The sequence below is a fragment of the Danio rerio genome, chromosome 16 (assembly GCF_052040795.2).
Source record: "Danio rerio strain M-AB ecotype USA chromosome 16, GRCz13ab, whole genome shotgun sequence".
In the NCBI taxonomy this organism is placed as follows: domain Eukaryota; kingdom Metazoa; phylum Chordata; class Actinopteri; order Cypriniformes; family Danionidae; genus Danio; species Danio rerio.
Genome location: NC_141036.1, coordinates 12,772,941 through 12,794,215, shown reverse-complemented (window position 1 = coordinate 12,794,215; position 21,275 = coordinate 12,772,941). Strand labels below are relative to the sequence as shown.

Sequence of the window (21,275 nt, the reverse complement as noted above, 5' to 3'; positions counted from 1 at the left end):
TTGGCAACTAATTTACAGTAGCATATGCTTTACACAGCAGATGCCCATCCAGCTGCAACCCAGTACTGGGAAACAAACCCCCATACCCCCAATGCACACACATTCACTGTTTACTTTATTCAATTCACCTAGTGCATGTCTTTGAACTGTGGAGGAAACTGAAGTACCCGTAGGAAACCTACGTGAACACCAGGAGAACATGCAAACTCCACACAGAAATGCCAACTGACCCACTGAGACTTGAACCAGCGACCTTTGAGGGGACAGTGCTAACCACTGAGCCATCATGTCACCTCATTTAATTTTAGTTTGTCCTATTAGACTTTGCCTGTTCTCAAGTTACACTTTCAATTAACATCAACTCAATTTTATCAATTTTCAACTTGTAGTTTTAAGTTTGTTAAACTCCTTTTAAGTAAAATTTACTTATGTATTCTAATAATCCACACAATATTTTAAGTTACTAGTATTAAGTGAAACTTGTTCTGTTAAGTAATGCTAACATGATTTTATCATGTTCTTAAGTTTGTTAAATCCTTAAAAACCACACGTTTCAAATGTTGTAAAACATTAACTTTTATTTTTCTACAAGTATCAAACAGTACACACAAAAACATTCAAATGCATTTGTTCAATTGAAAAAATCTTTTGCCGTATTGCAGAATTAATACCTTTCTTATTGTGAGGCATGTATCTGGCTATCAAATACACCACAGGAAATAATTTCTATAAATTTTTAATATCTCAAACCAGTTTTCAAAGAACAAGCGAAAGCTATAAGTGTGTAGGCAACGAAACATTTGTTATCACAAGATCACACACTTTGAATGAAGTGCCAGCAAACCCCGCAAATTGTCCATTCTCGAAAGAGAGGAGCGCTTGTTTACAAACAAAAAGGCGTCATTCTTTCACAGACACGCTCACATGATGAGGAGAACTGTTTCATTGTGACAGACAGTAACTTTTGGCAGGGATGAAGCCGGTGGGAAGCTGCGCGAGCGGAACAGAAGCGCTATTCACGTCAAGTCTGAGTGACGAATAACGCGCGAGTTACCAAATAAGGACAAAAAAGCAGAGGATGTGTCTCAAAACCTTACCAAAAGCTGAATGCCTTGTGAAGGTTTTCTGTCAGGTACCACAGACGTGTTCGAATATTAACATGTGAGATCAGCACTCATTGTTTGTTAAGTGATGTTCAGATGTTTGTAGTGCGCTCGCTAGTTTAGAGAGGTGGTCTTAATTTCCAGTGAAATGATGCGAGCGTCTCGAAATGAACTTCCGTTTAATCCGATGACTCGATTATTACAGAGAAGGGGGGAGCATCTGCGTGACGACAAAAAGCGCAACGTGCTTGAAGTCATGCATCAATCTAAATAAAACCCACGAGCGCCGGCATGTTTCATCACACACCCGCGACTACCTGAACCAAGCACGAGCTCTGCAAACATACAAGTAAAGATTGTTCTTTTATTCTTTTGACTCGTTATTTTAATAAAATGTTGTAATTTGAGAGATCTTAGATAAATACAATGGCTGCTTTATTTGTTGCTTAGAATGTTTATTTATAAGCATGCAGTTCTATGGCAAGCCGTTTTGACTTTTATTCCTTCTCAGGATATGTATTCTTCATATCAACAATTCAATTTTTGATATCAACAATTCAGTTTTTGATATCAAAAAGTTAATTTTTGATATCAAAAACTGAATTGTTGATATCAAAAACTGAATTGTTGATATCAAGAATTACATTTTTGATATCTAAAATTACTAATTTCACTAGTAACAATTACATTCATGATATCAGAAATTAACATTTTCACTAGTGTAAAAATAATTGTTGATATCAAAAATGAGCATCTTTACTAGTTGAAAATTATTTATGGATATCAACAATGTAATTCTTGATATCAACAATTAAATTATTGATATCAACAATTATATTTTTCAAATCAACAATTAAATTATTGATATCAAAAAGTTCATTTTTACTAGTAAAAACTCAATTCTTGATATCAACAATTAAATTTGAATGGCAGCCTATGGTGACTTTTAACTAGTGAAAATTCATTTCATTTCAAATAATTCATATTTGTTGATATCAAAAATTGAATTGTTGATATCAAGAACTGAATTGTTGATATCAAGAATATTAATTGTTGATATCAAAAATTGAATTGTTGATATGAAGAATACATATCCTGAGAAGGAATAAAAGTTAAAACGGCTTGCCATAGCAGTTTATCTATTACTGAAGAAAACAGAAACTTGTCAGTGAAATGACAGCGTTTTGACAAGTTAAAGGGATAGTTCACAAAACAAAAATCTGTCATCATTTAGGCTACTCACTAGTAACTTTCAAACATTCATGATTTTATTTCTCCTGTTAAACGCAGAAGAAGATTTTTGTAAACATGTAGACTTCCATATTATATATTTTTCCCTTTGAAAGCTAATATTTTTTATTTTTTTGTATGTTTACAGAAGAAAGAGTCTCATAAAGGTTTGAAACTACTTGAGTGAGTAAAAAGTGGGTAAATCATTTTTTGGCTGAACTATCCCTTTAAAAAAAAGAGTTAAATGTTTTTGTGAAAGTATTTTAAATGAAAGTTGATAGTCTGTGTGAATAATTAAACATAAATGCAGCTCTAACACCAAAATAGTCAATGTTCCAAATGCATTGAATCAAGTAAAAAATATAAGTGCTGCTACAGAACTAAAGCATTTAGTTTATTGTATTTACTGGTTGTCAGTGTGGTTTATTTTAAGATGGAAGTTACAGGAAATCCTGATGGTTGTTTATTTTAACCATGAAACCACTGCTGGTGATATAGAGCGAGGCCGGTCCTGAGCTGATGGAGATGCACTTGTGTTTGACTTCCACATTTACACTTCGCAATTCACTTTGCACAATATGCTGCTGCTAAACAGTCATCTTACCTCAGCAGACATCCGCCCTTATGAAATTAACTATTTATGGTGCTTCCTGATGAAGACGGATTCTCTCAATCTGTTGCAAAGCTAACACTATTTTTCATTTTCTGTTTATTCCTTCCAGACCCTTTTGAAAATACGGATTTGTGATTAATCGGAAAACACAAGACATTAGTTTGGTTTTGCTGTAAGAAGAGGAAGAACAGAAGACTTCGCAATAGCTTGACTTTCGCAACAGAGCAAGATGGAGAAGATGAAAGACAGTAAGGTAGGGTCTTCTTCTCCTCTGCCAGTGTCATACAGTGAGTGATGCATAAATGTACTAAAAGGCTACAATAGAAAACTTCAACAGAAATGGCACTTGAGTAATATGTTGTTTATCATAAATGGCGTAATTATGAAACATAATTTAATAATTTTTTCCAGCGATTTAAAGATGATTTTTCAGCTTCATTGCTCCAATCTTCAGTCACATGATCCTTCAGAAAATATTATTATAATATATAAAATATTATAGGCGATGCAGTGGCACAGTGGGTAGCACGTTCGCCTCACAGCAAGGTAACTGGCTCGAGCCACGGGTTGGTCAGTTGGTATTTCTGTAAGGAGTTTGCATGTTCTCCCCGTGTTCTCTGGTTTCCTCCACAAGTCCAAAGACACGCAGTACAGGTGGATTTGGTATGCTAAAATTGACCGTAGTGTATGAGTGTGTTTGGATGTTTCCCAGTGATGGGTTGTGGCTGGAAGGGCATCCACTGCTTAAAACATATGCTGGATAAGTTGGCAGTTCATTCCGCTGTGGCGACACCAGATTAATAAAGCGACTAAACCAAAAAGAAAATGAATGAATGAAAATAATCTACAATATTATAGAAATATTAATTATTACTATTGTTATTATTACTATTATTGTTATTATTATTATTAATGGTAATAGCAATAAAATAAATAATGACTGGAGTAATAATTTAAAAATAATAAAATAAAAAAAAATAAAAAAATCAAAATAAAATTAATGATTTAAAAAAAACTGATCCCAAACTTTTGACCGGTAGTGTATATAATCTGCTAATTTTATGACAATTGAATATAGTGCTGTGTAAATATGATCTAATGGTTATGGAGTTGGACTTATAATTGAAAGGTTGCAGGTTCAATTCCTGGTCCCGGTAGAAATTGAAGGTGGGCAGTGAATCAACTGTTTGTGTGTGTGAATGGGTTAAAAGCAGTGGACCATTTTCGAGTATGGGTTAAACCTACTTGTCAAGGCTCTTTACTTGGCATTTAGCGTAAACTTCGATTCCGATTCAGCTTATTTTAAATAAATAGGTTGAAAAACCAGCAAAAATCTTTTTTTTAATAAGTGCATGTGGTTAAGCTGACATTAATTATCTGAAGTGAATTCAAACTCTGAAAACTGAACTGACACTGTTTTAATTCACTATAAAGCTGCTTTGACACAATCCACATTGTAAAAGCGCTATACAAATAAAGATAAATTAAATTGAATTATCTGTAAATTGGGCAAGAACTGTAAATACTCAGCAAATAGGTAATGATTTGAAATTGTTGTAATATGTTTTTTATTATAGATTAAATTTACTTGTATTATCAGTAACTTTGATTCATGTTTATTTGTTCCACCCCCTATTAACTATTAGCCATAGCTTTACTACCAAAAAGCATGTTTAATATAAAATAATCTTGATTTAAGTTTTTAATAAGATTTTTTTTCCAAGCTCTTATTCACTCATTCATTTTCTTTTCGGCTTAGTCCCTTTATTAATCTAGGGTCGCCACAGCGGAATGAACCGCCAACTTATCCAGCACGTTTTTATGCAGCAAAAGCCCTTCCAGCAGCATGTTACTTTAGTTGTTGTAAGGAAAATAAACTCAATTAATTTTAACTTATTATTTTTTCAAAACAATATTTTTCAGTTCTAGAAAATGCTTCTTGATTTAAGATATTTATTTTGAGGAACTTTGAAAGACAAAATTCTGTATAAGACTTGCAGTGTATAGGATTTCTCTGGGGAAATGTTAAGCAAGTGTAAAAATGTTATAATATTATTTAAAGGTATAGTTCACCCAAAATGAAATGTACAGACTATTTACTTGCCCTCAGGTGGTTTCAAACCTTTTTATATAGAAGAAATCTAAAAACCTGCAATTAATGACATCCAGAGTTGGAAAAATAAATACTATGGAAGTCAATGGTTATCGGTTTCCAATGCTTTTCAAAATATCTTCTTATTTGTTAAGAAGAACAGAAGAAAGAAATGTATAAATGTTGACAGAATTTTAATTTTGGGGAAACATCACATATCACATATTTTCCCAGAATCTTACAACCCTAATGCATTTTCAGTGATTCAGTAAGATGTGGTCTTGTCTAGACACTTTACCCTTTCCATCTGGTATGCATCTGTTTTGACAAACCCATGTTAGGTGACTAACTAGTGTGCGAGAGAACAAACAAGAGAATCGGATTTGGAAGTATATAAAAATATCGTTCCCTTGTTTTGCTGTTTTTGATCCTACAAACAATCCGAAATTGAGAAATACAAGGATTACATGTTGTGTAAGAAACTAAGATGTGCAAAGCAGGAATGAATGTTTAAGCCAAGGGTTCAGATGGCATGTTTAAACTTGAATATAGTATGAACAGAATCTCAGCTGGTTTGTACTTGTTTTAGAATGGACTGATAGAAAGGAAAACCCAAATATGAGACCATGTAAGACTGGTAATGATATATAAATATGGCTCTGTCTCTTTAAAGATCGCTTGTTGACATTCATATCCGTGTTCACTGCAAGTCCTCCAGGATTCAGGCTCTGTTTACCTGTATGTTTGTGCATGTTTGGATGTGTTTGAGTCTTTATCATAACATCAGATTAGATTGCACAAATGTACATGCTCAGGTTAATACGCACAGTGTCTGTTTCCTTTTTGCTTTAATAGTAGAACGCTTTGGTCTGCAAAGAGTTTAAAAGAAATTGAGTTGCATTTTATTATACAATGGGGTCAAAGTTAGTAAAAAAACAAACAAACAATAATTCACAGCAACAATTTATTTTGTATTTAATTTGCTTGTATAGAATGAGTCAAGTTTATTGTATTTATTGTTTTCTGAGGAAAAAAAAATCTATGATTATTGTACATTTTTACTTTGATTAACACAATACGCAGACACCCACTAAAATGTCATTCTAAATTGTCTACTAAAGTTATGTTATGTATGATTACAACGTTAGTTTAGGTTAGTTTAGGTTAGGTTAGGTTAGGTTAGGTTAGGTTAGGTTAGGTTAGGTTTGGATTGGATTTGGTTTGGATTCAAGAGTCCTCATTTCATAACAGTGCCACACAAAAGATATAGTGACAACAACAAATGAACATAAAGACATGAAACATAAACAAACAAACAAAACACTCTCATCACAAAATAAACAAATAATCTCTTCAAGTGTCCAAAACGAATGTGTTTTAAACATGAATTGTACAATTAACATAAATAAATTGTAATTAAAAATCCTCATATAGTACTTTGTCACTATCATGCCAACCAGTAGGTTTTACATATTTGTTAACAAGGTTTTAATAATTTAAAATATACTGAAATTCAGTAAAAACACATTTAAGTTTATATATTTTATTACAAACTGATCAAAATAGTTTTTTTTGTTCATAAACATTTCTGATACACCAAAACATTATTTTACCCTTATTTTGACATTTGATTTTCTCATTTGAAACATTAAGACACTTTATTCAGATTTAATATGCTTTTACATAAAATCACTTAATTGAAATGGCTTAGTTACAAAAAGCCATTCAAATCTATTAAAGGTGCCATATATTAATATATTTAGTACAAAAAGTAAGAGTTCATTACATGGAAATGTTATAACCATGAGCCTGTAAAAAGCTGGTGGAAAATAGTCTTATCAGAAGAAAACACAAATCGTTACAATGCATATGGTACTATTAATTAGCACACCCTCAACATTTGCATGTACTTTAGGTCATGTTTTACGTCAGCCAGACCTGCATGAGCACACGCAAGACCTGCATGAGTTCAACAGCCGAAGCACAGGCTATTATTTCTTAGTTTATCTAAGCTTATGTAGGGAGTGAAATTTTAAATTTATTATGTGGGACTCTTATTTTGAAAAAGGAAGAAGCAGGGAGAGCAATAAAGCTAAAAGACTGTAGGTTAATATGAATATGATTGTTTTGCACTTGTTTATTTCAGAGTACATCACATGCTTGTGTAATAATTAATATTTATATTAATTATTTATTAATAATTAATATTCACAACCATTCCACATATGACCAATGGTCAAAATGTAGCTCATATGTAAAATGAAATATTTACTGAAGCTTCAAACCAATGGTAATTGTTGGAATAAAGCAGCAGATTAATTATTTGATTAAATTATTTATCTGACCTGAAAGTGTGATTTTCTGGATACCTGACAGTCTATTCTGTCTATTATGTACTTGGAAGTCTGAGGGATTTTAACTCTGATCTGGTTATGTTACAGTATGTTCCTCTACAGAATATATGCAGCTGACAGTCACTTCAGGTCATTATTTTAAATGAGAGAGAAAGAGAGAAGCAGGCATCAAGGTCTCAGTTGACAGACAGTTTCAGAACATAATTTTAGGGAGAAAAAAAAATATTACTTTATTAAATTTCAGCTGTTCCACTTTCGTATATAACTCTGGGATATTACTGTATTGTGAAATCAGGATTTATGTGCCATTTAAAAATGAATTATTCATGTCTTTAAGAGTTCAAATCAATTCTGACTGAACTGTTAAGTTGAGATGTACACCAGGGTGTGCTGAGTGTTTTAGCTTTAAATGGACAGTTAGGAAAAAAAGTTAAATCCTGTCATCATTTACTCATTCTCCATTTGTTCCAAACCTATTTGAGTTTCTGTTTTTTTTTCTGTTGAACACAAAAGAAGTTGTGTGGAGTCAGTTACAGTCATTGACTTCCATAGTATTTTTTGTTTCTACTATGGATGGCTACTTTTTCCCCAGCTCCAATCCTTATCAAGCACACCTGAAGCAATTAATTAGGACCTAAAGGAGCAATTGATAATTACACACAGGTGTGTTTGGTCAGGGCTGCAACTGAAATCTGCCGCAAGGTAGCTCTTTAGGAACAGGGTTGGTGACCCCTGCTTTATAATAATCTAATTTTGTGTGTAACAGAAGAAACATAAAGCTACGGTCACACTAGAGTTTGTGTGTGCGAAATTCTGTTGTGTGGCATTGCGAAAAGGGGCTGGATTAAACAAGATGATTAGACATTTAAAAAAGCAAGCGATTTCTCGAGGTTTTAATATTTCTGTCCAGAGATGTCATGTTTTGATCCTCGATTGGTCCCACGCAGTCAAGTGATGCGATTTCGCAGGTCAACCCTGCAAACCCTGCTGAAAAATCCAGCTTAAACCAGCCTAGGATGGCTGGCTGGCTTTAGCTGGTCAACCAGCCTGGTTTTATAGGGGTTTTGGCTACTTCCAGGCTGGTTTCCAGTCATTTCCAGCCTGGTCTTAGCTGGTCAGGCTGGAAAGCGACCAGCTAAAACCATCTAAAACCATCTTGACCATCCTGGTTTAAGCTGGACATAGCTGGTTTTGGCTGGGCTCCCAGCCTGGCTAGGCTGGTCGAGCTGGTTTTAGCTGATCATCTTCCAGCCTGTCCAGCAAAAACCAGGCTGGAAATTGCTGGAAACCAGCCTGGAAGTGGCTAAAACCCCTCTAAAACCAGGCTGGTCGACCAGCTAAAACCAGCCAACCATCATAGGTTGGTTTAAGCTGGATTTTTCAGCAGGGAAACTTGACGCATGACCCCGCGTTTCCGGTCTGATGCATTCGCGTGCGTATGAATAGGAGTATATGGGAGGAAAAGCCCAGTGTGACCGCAGCTTAAGTCTCAAATTCGATTCCTGGAGGTCTGCAGCTCTGCACAATGTTGCTCCAATCCTAATCAAACACAGCTGATACAACTAATTAAGGTGTTCAAGACTACAAGAGACTATTAGGCAGGTGTGAGTGCATTTTAATTGGAAGGACGCAGTGTGGTGAAGATGTATCCCTCCAAAAACAAATAGTCTTGTGTATTTTGACATCATATAATAGGGGGAACTGGGGGATCCAACCACACCCCAACCTTAAACAAAATCCAAAACTCTAAACACAGTCAGGACAAGCTTAATCCATTATGGTCAGCGAGAGTGCCGTTCACCTTCTAGGCTCCAAGGTTAGAGTCTTTCTCAGCATTAAATATTCGGAATGTGTGTTTACCCCAGTGTACTCGTGTGAATACCATTAATGTCAAAAATGCCAAACAATCTAATAAAAGAGAATATTGAAGAAATGAGAATGACTCTTTGGCAACTTGAGACTGAGTTAAAGGTAAAAATCGCCTTCCCTTGTCCTTTTAGTTTAGTTGGTCTTTTCGAATAGGTGTTTTTAGTCATTTTGTTGCCAAAACATGTGCTTTGGTTTATTGTGAAAGCTTGTGTGCAAGTGCTAGCGGAAGTGGTTTGTCTACATCCTGAATGATGTGAGATGTTTAAAAGGAAGTTGGTAAATCCATTCGCCAGAGAAGAAAAGAGAGCATGATTTTTATTTCTTTTATTATTTAAAGATACAATAAGATGTCACCAATTGAGCCATATGGAGGGCTTATTCCATTAGTCCAGAAAGCAGCAAGATCATTTAATTCTGGACACAACGGGGAGCCAGTAAACATGCATTGTCTACTCTTATATTTTTACTGCCTTTCATAGTATTACTTCTTTTTGTTTAGGGGAAGAAGGTGACATTGTGCCTCATGTTCTGCGTGTCCACAGCCGTCATTGGCTCCCTGCAATTTGGCTACAACATTGGTGTCATCAACGCTCCTGATGTGGTAAATATCTTATTAAGTGAGTAGCATTTTAATAAATTAAAAACAAACACAATCACTTATCTCTGTGTCACTGTATTGCTGATCAGAAAGTGCAGAACTTCTTCAGGAACGTGACTCTGGTGCGCACTGGAGAGCCGATGGATGATTACACAGTCACAACATTGTGGAGCGTTGCTGTTGCCATCTTTAATTTCGGGGGCATGATCGGGTCTCTCAGTGTCGGAGCTCTGGTTAACAAGCTTGGAGGGTGAGAACATTCAAAATGTCTTTTGACATGTAATGGATTTGTTAAAATATTGGATTTGACTTATCTTTTTTTTTTTTAATCTTTTCAGACGGAAGTCCATGCTGCTGTCCAACATCCTGGCTCTGATTGGTGGAGGCCTGATGGGTTTATCTAGCATATGCTCTTCCTATGAGCTGCTGATAGTAGGCCGACTGGTGATCGGTGTGTTCTGTGGCCTGAGTACTGGACTGACACCCATGTATGTTGGTGAAATTGCTCCAACAGCACTCCGAGGAGCTTTTGGTACTCTTCACCAGCTCGGGGTGGTCATCGGCATCCTGGTTGCACAGGTTAGATTTTCTTTTGGATGAATGTAATTCATACGTTAAAGGGATAGTTTGCTTAAAAGTGAGCATTCTGATTATTTACACGCTTATCATTTGCTATTATAATTTGGCTGACCCAATACACTTCAAATTAAATCAAGAATAAACAGAAATGACTTTGACAAAATTTGGTTAAAGTGAAGTTTTGAGTTTGTTTCATCAGTTCAAAACAGCTCAATAAAGCAAACGTTTTTGGTGGAGTTTGTTTTGGCTCTTGAACATCTTTGAGCTACCATTGAACTGTGGTGATTATACAATAGATGGGTATGTTCTGGAGCTTCGCTTTCTTTGACTTGCGATTTGATTTGTTTCTCATATCCTCAGTTCAGGGGTCCGTTCTTCGTACGTGGATTACTCAGTTAGCTGGATTTGATTATTGACGATTTGGCACGATCCAGGATCGTTTCGTTCTTCAAAGCTGATCCGAGAGTTGTTGTCATGGCAACAGTTCTGCTAGGTCAAACCTGATTGGGAGCAGGTTCAATTCATATAAACAGAATTAGATCGGCTCAGTTCAAGCAAAGATAATACAGAAAGTATGTTCCCAATTCTGATATTTTCTTACAGTAGTAGTTATACACTTGGGAAAATGGTACATATTTTTAACCATATATATATATAGAGTTATAGTCATTAAAAAAATAAATTAAGTTATACATATTAATAAAAAAAGAAATAAGAATAAGAAAACTTATTGATGTGAACTTTTTAGATAGCTTTAGTACAAACTGTGTATAATAGAAATGCAGAATATGTGACTTTTTTTAAAAGCAATAATACATTTATGCAGTCATAAACATGTTTTGATAGTTAATATGCCAGTGATTTGATGCTTCACAAAAGTTGCAGACACCTTTACCAATATGAAAATGCTTTTGTAAACAACCAGTTGTTCTTTACACAGATAAAAAAAACGGCTACTATAATAAAGAAAATATTTTCTAAATGTAGAACTAAATACATTGATTTGCATTGAAATACATAATGAATACTCTTGACACATGAAAGTGTAAAGCCTGCAGCTCACAACAAATGTGGAAGGTTATTGCGTGTCATATTTAACAAGCCGTTTACTGCTAATTTGATGTAATTTTGCTCACATGGATAATTGAATATTAATCAGATGATGTCATTAAGCCGCTGTGCCGTCAGCCAATCGTTGCATTGCTGATCATGATTTCGAGGATTGATAGATCTGTCCTTCACAAGACGCGCAGCGATCTCAGATCAGTTCATCCAGACATTCTAATCTGATTCGCGAACTTGTTTGAAGAACCAAAGTAGCGAGAGATCAGTTATCAAGATTAAAAGATCCAGGATCTGCCAAATAATCTTAGATCATTTAAGCGAGGTATGAAGAACGGACCCCAGACAGGAAAACAACATCCAACTTAACAACACTAAGTAAACAATATGAATACTCTGGAGAGTTGAGTAGTAGAGCTGATACAGATGTATCTGCACCTGTGTGGTCACTCAAGGAGAGATTTTATGTGTATGTCTGCAGTGCATATGGGTGGCATGGTGGCTCAGTGGTAAGCGCTGTCGCCTCACAGCAAGAAGGTCACTGGTTCGAGTCCTGGCTGGGCCATTTGGCATCTCTGTGTGGAGTTTGCATGTTCTCCCTGTGTTCGCGAGGATTTCCTCTGTGTGTCTGTTTCCCCCACAGTCCAAAGACAATGTGAATTGACTAAACTAAATTGGCGGTAGTGTGTGTATGTGTGTGTGTGAATGAGAGTTTCCCAGTACTGGGTTGCGGCTGGAAGGGCATCCACTGTGTAATACATATGTTGAAATAGTCTGCGCTTCAAATATATATTAGTATATGTCTGTAAAGATGTGGCACGCTGCGGTGGGACTTCTCGTCTAGTGTGCGAGAAGCTGGAACTGTTCTTCTCTCTCAGCCACTATTGTGGTAGTGGTTAATGCAAGCAATATGACACAAGTCCAACAACTGCAACGCATTGAAGTGTTAGCTTCACTCAGCCTTTTTAAACTTATTTTTATCCTCAAATGAAGAATGAAAGAGCTGTTTTAAGTATACTGGGGCCTTTAAAGTCTGATCACATCAATATTCCCTATATACTGCTCAGCAGATAAAAAAGCAGGACTAATAGATTTATACACTGCAAAGTCATAAAAATAGTCATAAAAGAGTCATTTTTGTGTGCTTTCTGGTAGATCTTGGGTCTGGAGTCACTGCTAGGATCTCAGACTTTGTGGCCATTGCTGCTGGCTCTGACGGCACTTCCTGCAGTAATACAGAGCATAATGCTGATTTTCTGCCTTGAGAGCCCTCGATACCTGCTGATCAGCCTAAACAAGGAGGATGAAGCCCGCCAAGGTCAGTTAACTATGACCTATCAGAGACTAAAATTTGTTTCAATAATAGGCAATATGGCTGCTCTATTGAAGGAAACCCCACCCTCATCAATCTTCGATCAGTACTGACTGACTTCTTTGGGGGAGTGGCTCAGTCCAGACATATGCTTTTATGACAGTTTCTGCAGCTTTATTGTTATGAGTTGGAATATACATACTGAAATTGCAGTGAATACTTGCCTCACAAACATGAAAAAGTTATCTACTTGAAGAGTAAAGTTTTTCATGAACCAACTATACTTTAAAAACAAATGTTCTCCGCTTTTGTAATTTGTATGAAACTAATGTGTGGTACTGTCGGTCCTGTACTAACCTCATAAATTCCTGCTTCCACCATTCAAATGCAGATCACATGATGGAAACATGATCAGATGAGACATTATTCAGAGGATTATAATGTGCAACAAGTTATTGATTCGTACAGTATTTACGTTTGATTGACAACGTAATCAACTACTAACAGCCATAAATGAAGCTGATGTCATGATATTGTCTCCATTGAGTGCACATCCACATTACATTGTGCAACCTCTTTAGTTTGATTCGAACTTTAAGAAACACAATTGGAGAGACTGTTGTTGTTAAATTTCATCGCTGATATTCAATGAGTATATGAGTTTTAGTCGTGCGGCAAACAGTTTTGAAGAATTTCATGTCTCCCTATTCATTCCCCATTATTTCAAAGGTGTTCACATAATAAAATAACTTGCCTTAAAGTATCAAAAAAACTATACATCTCGCAGTAAAGCAGTGTACCGGAGCTTGAGCTTCATTTTGCCATCATCACGTGATCAGTGACGTCTGAAGCTTCATTTTCGTCTATACCCACTTCACTGCTTCGAATTTTGAGTCAAAGGTTTAAACACCCTCATGGGTTAGTAAAGTGTATAGCGAGAGATAGGCATCGATTACGTACATTTCTGCTGTTTCAAAGCACTGCACCGGTCCTACACACCAGTAACTAAATTAAAATACAATAGTATTTATAGTAAAAAGGTTTTGAACCATACTAAAGTGTATTAGTGTATTTTTGTATAACTATCTTTAAAGAAAACCATTGCATATCGCAGTATTGTGTTTAACAGAGACCCGGGGTCCGTTCTTCGTACCTCGCTTAAATGATCTAAGATTATTTGGCAGATCCTGGATCTTTTAATCTTGATAACTGATCTCTGGCTAATTTAGTTCTTCAAACAAGTTTGTGAATCAGATTAAAATGTCTGGATAAACTGATCTGAGATCGCTGCGTGTGTTATGAAGGACAGATCTATCGATCCTCGAAATCATGATCAGCAATGCAACGATTGGCTGACGGCACAGCATCGTAATGACATCATCTGATTAATATTCAATTATCCATGTGAGCAAAATTACATCAAATTGGCAGTAAACGGTTTGTTAAATATGACACGCAAGAACTTTCCACATTTGTTGTTAGCTGCAGGCTTTCCACTTTCATTTGTCAAGACAAGAGTATTCATCATGTATTTCAATGCAAATCAATGTATTTAGTTCTACATTTAGAAAAGATTTTCTTTATAATAGTAGCCGTTTTTTAATCGGTGTAAAGAATAACTGGACGTTTTCAAAAGCATTTTCATATTGCTAAACTTTTGTGAAGCATCAAATCACTGGCATATTAACAATGAAAACATGTTTATGACTGCATAAATGTATTATTGCTTTAAAAAAAGTCACATATTGTGCATTTCTATTATACACAATTTGTACTAAAGCGATCTAAAAAGTTCATATCAACAAGTTTTTTCTTTGCACCACCAGATGGCAATCTTTGTACTTTAATTTCGAGGGTGCAGATTGCATACGTTTTATTAATATGTATAACTTTATTTATTTTATTAATGACTATAACTTTATATATATATATATATATATAGTTAAAAAATATGTACCATTTTCCCAAGTGTATATAACTATTACTGTAAGAAAATATCAGAATTCGGAACATACTTTCTGTATTATCTTTGCTTGAACTGAGCCGATCTAATCCTGTTTATATGAATTGAACCTGCTCCCGATCAGGTTTGACCTAGCAGAACTGTTGCTATGACAACAACTCTCGGATCAGCTTTGAAGAACGAAACGATCCTGGATCGTGTCAAATCGTCAATATCCAAATCCAGCTAACTTGAGTAATCCACGTACGAAGAACGGACCCCAGCTGGCAAATGCAACCCAAAAGCATCAATCACATAGCCTTCTCCTAGAGCATTCGCCTCCCATGCAGGAATCGCTGGTTCAAGTGGGTGGGTGAAGGACTAGTTGGAATACGATAAATATAAATAAATACCTTGGATTTTACTACAGTCATCGGTGGTGTAATGTTACATACCTTATGTGTTAAAACTACAGTAATTGAGTAATTTGTTTAAATTACTGTTGTTGTATTACTACATGAATGAGTTGATCAGTTGTGAACATTTGACATTATTGCAAAACAGTGCTTTCCCACACGTTAACCAGAAGAGGTCTTCATCAAGCTCTGATTTAGAAAGCTTCGAGTAACGAACCTTTTTCCGATACAATTGGGTCGAGCGCTTCACTGGTTCAGAAAGCTTCATTTCACCATCACTACCTTAAAGCAGGGGTGTTTAGCTCCAACTTACTTCAACACACCTGCCAGGAAGTTTCTAGTTTATCTAATAGGAGCTTAATTAGCTGGCTCAGGTGTGTTTGATAAGGGTTGGAGCTAAACTCTTCAGGACACCGGCCCTCCAGGACCAAGTGTGGACACCCCTGCCCTGCCATAAAGCAACTTTGCCTAAATAGATTCTATAGACACACCACTTCTGCTTTACTTCAGGACATGATGATGCTTATTTTTCTTTTTTCCTCTCAGCGCTGACCAGTCTCAGGGGACATTCAGATGTGGAGGATGACATTCGTGAAATGAAGGATGAGGCCATGAAAATGTCCATGGAGAAAAGGGTGTCTATCCCAGAGCTGTTCCGTAACCCTGCCTACAGACAGCCCATTATTATTGCCATAATCCTGCAGCTTTCCCAACAACTGTCCGGCATTAATGCTGTGAGTCTCACAGTGCACACTTGGCACAATTCACCACACCAGTTTGTTATAAATACAGTCTTTGTGTAACATGTTTGTTGTTTTCCAAATGTTCATATATTTGTATTGGAATACATGATCACATAAATACACATTAATGCTTAAGGTGTTCTCTCCAGTGGTTGTGTTAACCTTGAGTTTTTAATGGTCCTTAACATGTTTCATGCTTATTTGAATGTTTTTAACTGACTGAAACAATAGTTTTTTTGTTAACTTTCCAGGTCATGTATTACTCAACAGAGATCTTTAGAAACGCAGGCATAACTGAGCCGGTCTTTGCCACCATTGGAATGGGTGTAGTCAACACTGTCTTCACTGTCGTCTCTGTAAGTTTGCACAGCTCAGCTAAAATAATTATATAAAACTATATGGTACTATATGGAAAGAGTTGCCAATTCCTTTTATTCTGTCATACTCTAAGTTAATTACCTTTTATAAAAGGGTTTACCGAAATGTTTTGCAATATGGACAGTTAGTGATGGTTCCACTGCTTTGCTCAACAGCTCTTCCTGGTGGAGAGAGCAGGGAGAAGAACACTGCATTTGATTGGACTGACTGGAATGACTTTCTGTGTTCTGCTTGTCACCATATCTCTTAAACTTGTGGTGAGTGAAAAATCATTAATGCTCCTGAAAAAGTCTATTTTTTATTATTGATTTTATGGTGTGGAGTCTTGTTGTAGTTGTGTTTTCACGGGAAGCTTCAATAAGAAAGAAAGAAAAAAAAAAAAAAAATATATATATATATATATATATATATATATATATATATATATATATATATATATATATATATATATATATGTATCAGTGGATGCTCAACTTAACATATTTAAGTTGAATGAAATCAACTTACTACAAACATTTTGATCACTTGATTTTTACATTTTTTAACATGATGGATCATAGATATTTAAATGTAAATAGTAATTGAATAGTTCCCCATACAAAAACAAAAATTCTGGATAATTTACTCACACCAGGTCATTAATTATGTGTAACATAATAAAATAGATCAAATCAAAGTGATTTTGGAAAATTTGTAATGCAAGCAATTTTTAATGGTCCAAAGTAGTTTCAAAATAGTCAACATGAATGAAGCTGACAGTCATTTATATTAAATGTAAGAACTGCTTAACATGGCAATATATAAAGTATAATATATAAAAGAAAGCATATAAGCCCACAATATGAACATCAAAGGTTCATGAACTGCATTTAAAGAAATGTATCAGCATTCTCTCAGTTCCACTTATAAAATAAGCAAGATATTTAAATTAAAATAACAGCATAATTTGGAAGTAATTGGCTTCTTTTAAAAATACACCACTGATGACTGGGTCCACCTGTGTCTTTTTTTTAAAAGCAAAGCCAGAGCTAGCAAAAGTATTTTTATTTATTTATTTGTAATACAGTTAGCGGTAGAATCAGAGAGGCAATTGCAAATTAGGAAGTGAAGTGGAGACTAAATAGTTGAGTTTTTAGTCATTTCTTGAAGACAGCGAGTGACTCTGCCGTTCTGATGCAGTTAGGGAGTTCATTCCACCAACTGGGCAGATTGAATGCGAGAGTTCGGGAAAGTAATTTCTTCCCTCTTTGGGATGGAACCACGAGGCGACGTTCATTCACAGAACACAAGTTTCTGGAGGGCACATAAATCTGCAGAAGTGAGAGCAGATAAGAAGGAGCAAAGCCAGAAGTTACTTTGTAAGCAAACATCAGAGCTTTGAATTTGATGCGAGCAGCAACTGGCAGCCAGTGCAAACGGTTAAGAAGCAGAGTGACATGTGCTCTTTTAGGTTCATTAAAGACCACTCGTGCTGCTGCAATCTGGAGCAGCTGAAGAGGTTTGATAGAGCCCAGCTAGTAGAGACTTGCAATAGTCCAGTCTGGAGAGAACAAGAGCTTGAACAAGGAGTTGAGCTGCATGTTCAGATTGGAAGGGTCGGACCTTTCTGATGTTATAGAGCAGGAATCTGCAAGCTAGCAGCTCTAGAGATGTGGTCAGAGAAGTTTAGTTGGTCATCAATCGTTACGCCAAGGCTTTTCACCGTTTTGGATGCAGTAATGGTTGCCCCATTCATTTGGATTGAAAAATTATGATGTAGAGTCGGGTTGACAGAAATTTCAAGCATTTCCGTTTTCTTGAGGTTAAGCTGAAGTTGATGATCTCTTCATCATCAAGTCATTCAATTGCTGACAGTCATTTCTATTCAATGGATCAGTTATTTAAAAAAATAAATAAATAAATCGTATTTTTATCCTCATACAACCAAATCCTTAAAAAATAAAACAAATTTCTCTTTAGCTGAACTATTAAACCCATAGAATAAAGAAAATAACAAAATAGGCAATAGATGTTTGTTAAACTTTTAGTTCTCTCTGTCTTTTTCCTATTTTTAGGACTCTGAAATAGAAAAGGCTAAACTGCTTCAGAACGGCACTGCCATCATTGATTCTGCATCTCCGTCAGAGGTCAGTGTGTGCGATCTCATTAATAAATGCCAACTTGCATGTCTTATATTTTTCATTCACTGACTTGCCTCAATGCTTCTTTTCTCTCTCTCTCCTCCCAAATGATTTAAATTCCATTCATGACTATCAGGGAATTTCAACAGTCAAAGTTCTGGCCATTCTGGCAGTGTTCGGATTTGTGGCTAGTTTTGAGATGGGACCAGGACCAATCCCATGGTTCATAGTTGCGGAGTTATTCGCCCAGGGTCCACGTCCAGCAGCGATGGCTGTGGCAGGATGCTGCAATTGGACCGCAAGCTTCCTTGTTGGATTGCTTTTCCCAATACTATCAGTAAGAATTGTGTCATCGAATTCAACAATATCACATTCCCAGATACTCAATGTATTATTACTAAATGTAATGTCTGACTTGTTTTCTTTGCAGAAAAAGATTGGGGCTTACGTGTTTATCATATTCCTCATCCTCCTCGTTGTCTTCATTGTTTTTACCTACTTCCGTGTTCCTGAGACCAAAGGTCGGACATTCGAGGACATAGCCAGTGGATTTTCCAATGCCGCAGACTCCAACACTGCCAACTACAAGTCCGCAGAGGGCGCCGTTTCTCTGCCAATTTCCCCATCATCAGAGAAGTTTCAGATGACTGAGCTGGCGGGACAGGAGAAAAGCTGAACAAAAGTGCAGAACATGACCTATATACAGTACTCTAAACAGACGCTTGCAACAGACAACAGATGCAGCTAAATGATGGGTATTCGTCTAAGTTTTTAGACGCATGGAAACATGGAGGGGAATAGATCTGACAAGTTTCCATTCATTTCAATCCTCTAATATTTAGATGACTTCTCAAAGAAGAAAAGTTTTGGGCACCTGTTGCAGTATTGAAGTAACTCAACACAGACATTTAAAATAATGTTTGGAGAAAAAATAAATTAACATGGCTTAATATAATAAAAAAAGCGTATAATTTCACAATATAAACATCTAAGGGTCATAAACTATTTATTTTAAAATTTAATAACACTCTCTCAGGCCCACTTATAATATTAGCAAAGATTTACATAAAAGTGATAGGCTTCTTTCAAACATACACAACTGATGACTGTGTCCACCTGTGTCTTGTTTAAAAGCAAAGTCACAGCAAGCAAATGAACAGTGTCTTACTGATGTGATCTGCATATTAGATTTATGAGTTAAAAATAATCAATACAACAGATGACAACATTATAACACCAGCGATTCTGTCAACACTGGATTAGGCATGGACCGGTGTAAGATTCTGACGGTATGATAACCTTGGATAAAAATTATTACGGTATTGTGATTACTGCTCTGAAATATATATATTTAAATGTCTGGGCATAAAAACAACAACTTTTTTCCCCTTTTAAACACAATATATTTTATTTTAAGAAACAGTTAAAATATTTTGGAACAGTAAACATGTCAGGCTAAATAATTTAAAAGAATTATTGACTTCTGCTGTCTTTATTTCAAAAACAGATATTATTTTAACCATTTAAAATGCATATATATATATATATATATATATATATATATATATATATATATATATATATATATATATATATATATATATATATATATATATATATATATATATATTTATTTATATATATATATATATATATTTATTTATTTATTTATTTTTATTTTTTTTTTCTTCCTCTGGCGATACTGTTGTCCTTAAAAAAACAAACAGAAAAAGTCTATAAAAAAATCATACACATACCAAAGGAACGATAAAGAAGAAAATGTTGACGGTTTTAAAACCTTGACTTTTCCAAACCGCGGTATACCCTTAAAAATGGTTATCGTCCCATGCCTAAACTCAATGCAGTGTGGCAGAAAGTGACAGATTTCTTAATTACTCCAAAGTAAATCAGAAATCAATTTAATTTCCAACATTTACTCCATTTTATCCTAAATCTTGGTGTGTTTGGATCTCACTTATATTTACTCTTCTAAATGCACAAATTAATGTGTGGGGCTGAATAGACAATGATACAAAACGATCTTATTAAACTTTTCCCACAATTATACCCACCGCCATCAAAGATGTCAGAAGTCATTTAATTTCAATGCGAGTTGGCGGCATTCTCCAGCAAGAATGAATTGGGCAGTGTGGGCATCAAAGAGAGATGAAATCAGGTCAACTCTACTTTATGGTAACGAGCTATGACGTGGTGTGTCAGCAACCAATCGGAATGTAGAAGTCCACTGCTTGACAGGATTCCAGAGAATGCAGTTCTGTAAACTGGCTTCATCCTCATTAATTGCCAAACAAAATAAAGCAGACTTTGATTATTGCTGTGGCAGGTTTCCCAGTTTCTAATGTAGGCTTTGCACAAATAAATATTAATATTAGGACCAAAACATCAGACTAGCACTAGAACACAAAAGCCTTATCACACAAATGGCTTCTAATTTCTTTATTTTGTCAGAAAACATTTAATAATGCTCCCGCTTGAAGTGACGTAAACACATCAAACAGGCCATGCTTTCAAGCTGTTTTTGGCCTAAAGAGAAAGCAACATGTCAAACAATCATCAAAGTTTCATTAAGACAAATAATTTAAGCCATTTTAAAGATTTTCTATGGGAAAATGTGTATTGGATGGACCTGTTTACTTGTATATAGTTTTAATCAACAATTACATAGAAAAAAAGTGTTATTTTTATATTATTCTTTATTATACTACATTAGTACTGATACAAACTTGTTAAAAGACAAATAAATAGCAATTAATAGACAAAAGCCTTGATTTGCCCTCAATGTGACGTTTAGTGAAAACTATAAATTACAAAAGAAAAAACTTGGAGTATTTATCTAGAGCAGG

At 35.4% G+C, this 21,275-nt stretch overlaps 1 protein-coding gene across 8 annotated transcripts; it reads left to right on the top strand.

Moving 5' to 3' along the window:
- Positions 1 to 757: 757 nt before the first annotated feature.
- Positions 758 to 19,860, top strand: slc2a3b (solute carrier family 2 member 3b). Of its 8 annotated transcripts, XM_087286781.1 has the most exons (14): positions 817 to 1,132; positions 1,309 to 1,452; positions 2,482 to 2,527; positions 3,056 to 3,199; positions 9,761 to 9,862; positions 9,949 to 10,109; positions 10,198 to 10,438; positions 12,656 to 12,818; positions 15,717 to 15,904; positions 16,165 to 16,269; positions 16,447 to 16,548; positions 18,346 to 18,417; positions 18,548 to 18,748; positions 18,842 to 19,860. In XM_087286781.1, the coding sequence occupies exons 4-14, from the start codon at positions 3,176 to 3,178 to the stop codon at positions 19,085 to 19,087; spliced, it is 1,605 nt and encodes a 534-aa protein (XP_087142907.1). In that variant the 5' UTR covers positions 817 to 1,132; positions 1,309 to 1,452; positions 2,482 to 2,527; positions 3,056 to 3,175; the 3' UTR covers positions 19,088 to 19,860. The 8 variants fall into 8 exon arrangements, with proteins under 8 accessions (XP_087142909.1, XP_087142907.1, XP_087142905.1 ...); XM_087286780.1 differs by lacking the exon at positions 2,482 to 2,527 and having other exon boundaries at positions 970 to 1,132; XM_087286783.1 differs by lacking the exon at positions 12,656 to 12,818 and having other exon boundaries at positions 758 to 1,452.
- The last annotated feature ends 1,415 nt before the right edge of the window (positions 19,861 to 21,275 follow it).

Bases quoted from the DNA above. Each gene is read 5' to 3' on its own strand.
- slc2a3b (XM_087286778.1), top strand. From the start codon at position 9,170: ATGGTCAGCGAGAGTGCCGTTCACCTTCTAGGCTCCAAG. The intron at 9,209-9,760 runs GTTAGAGTCTTT...CTTTTTGTTTAG, and splicing joins TTCACCTTCTAGGCTCCAAG to GGGAAGAAGGTGACATTGTG. The intron at 9,863-9,948 runs GTAAATATCTTA...ATTGCTGATCAG, and splicing joins TCATCAACGCTCCTGATGTG to AAAGTGCAGAACTTCTTCAG.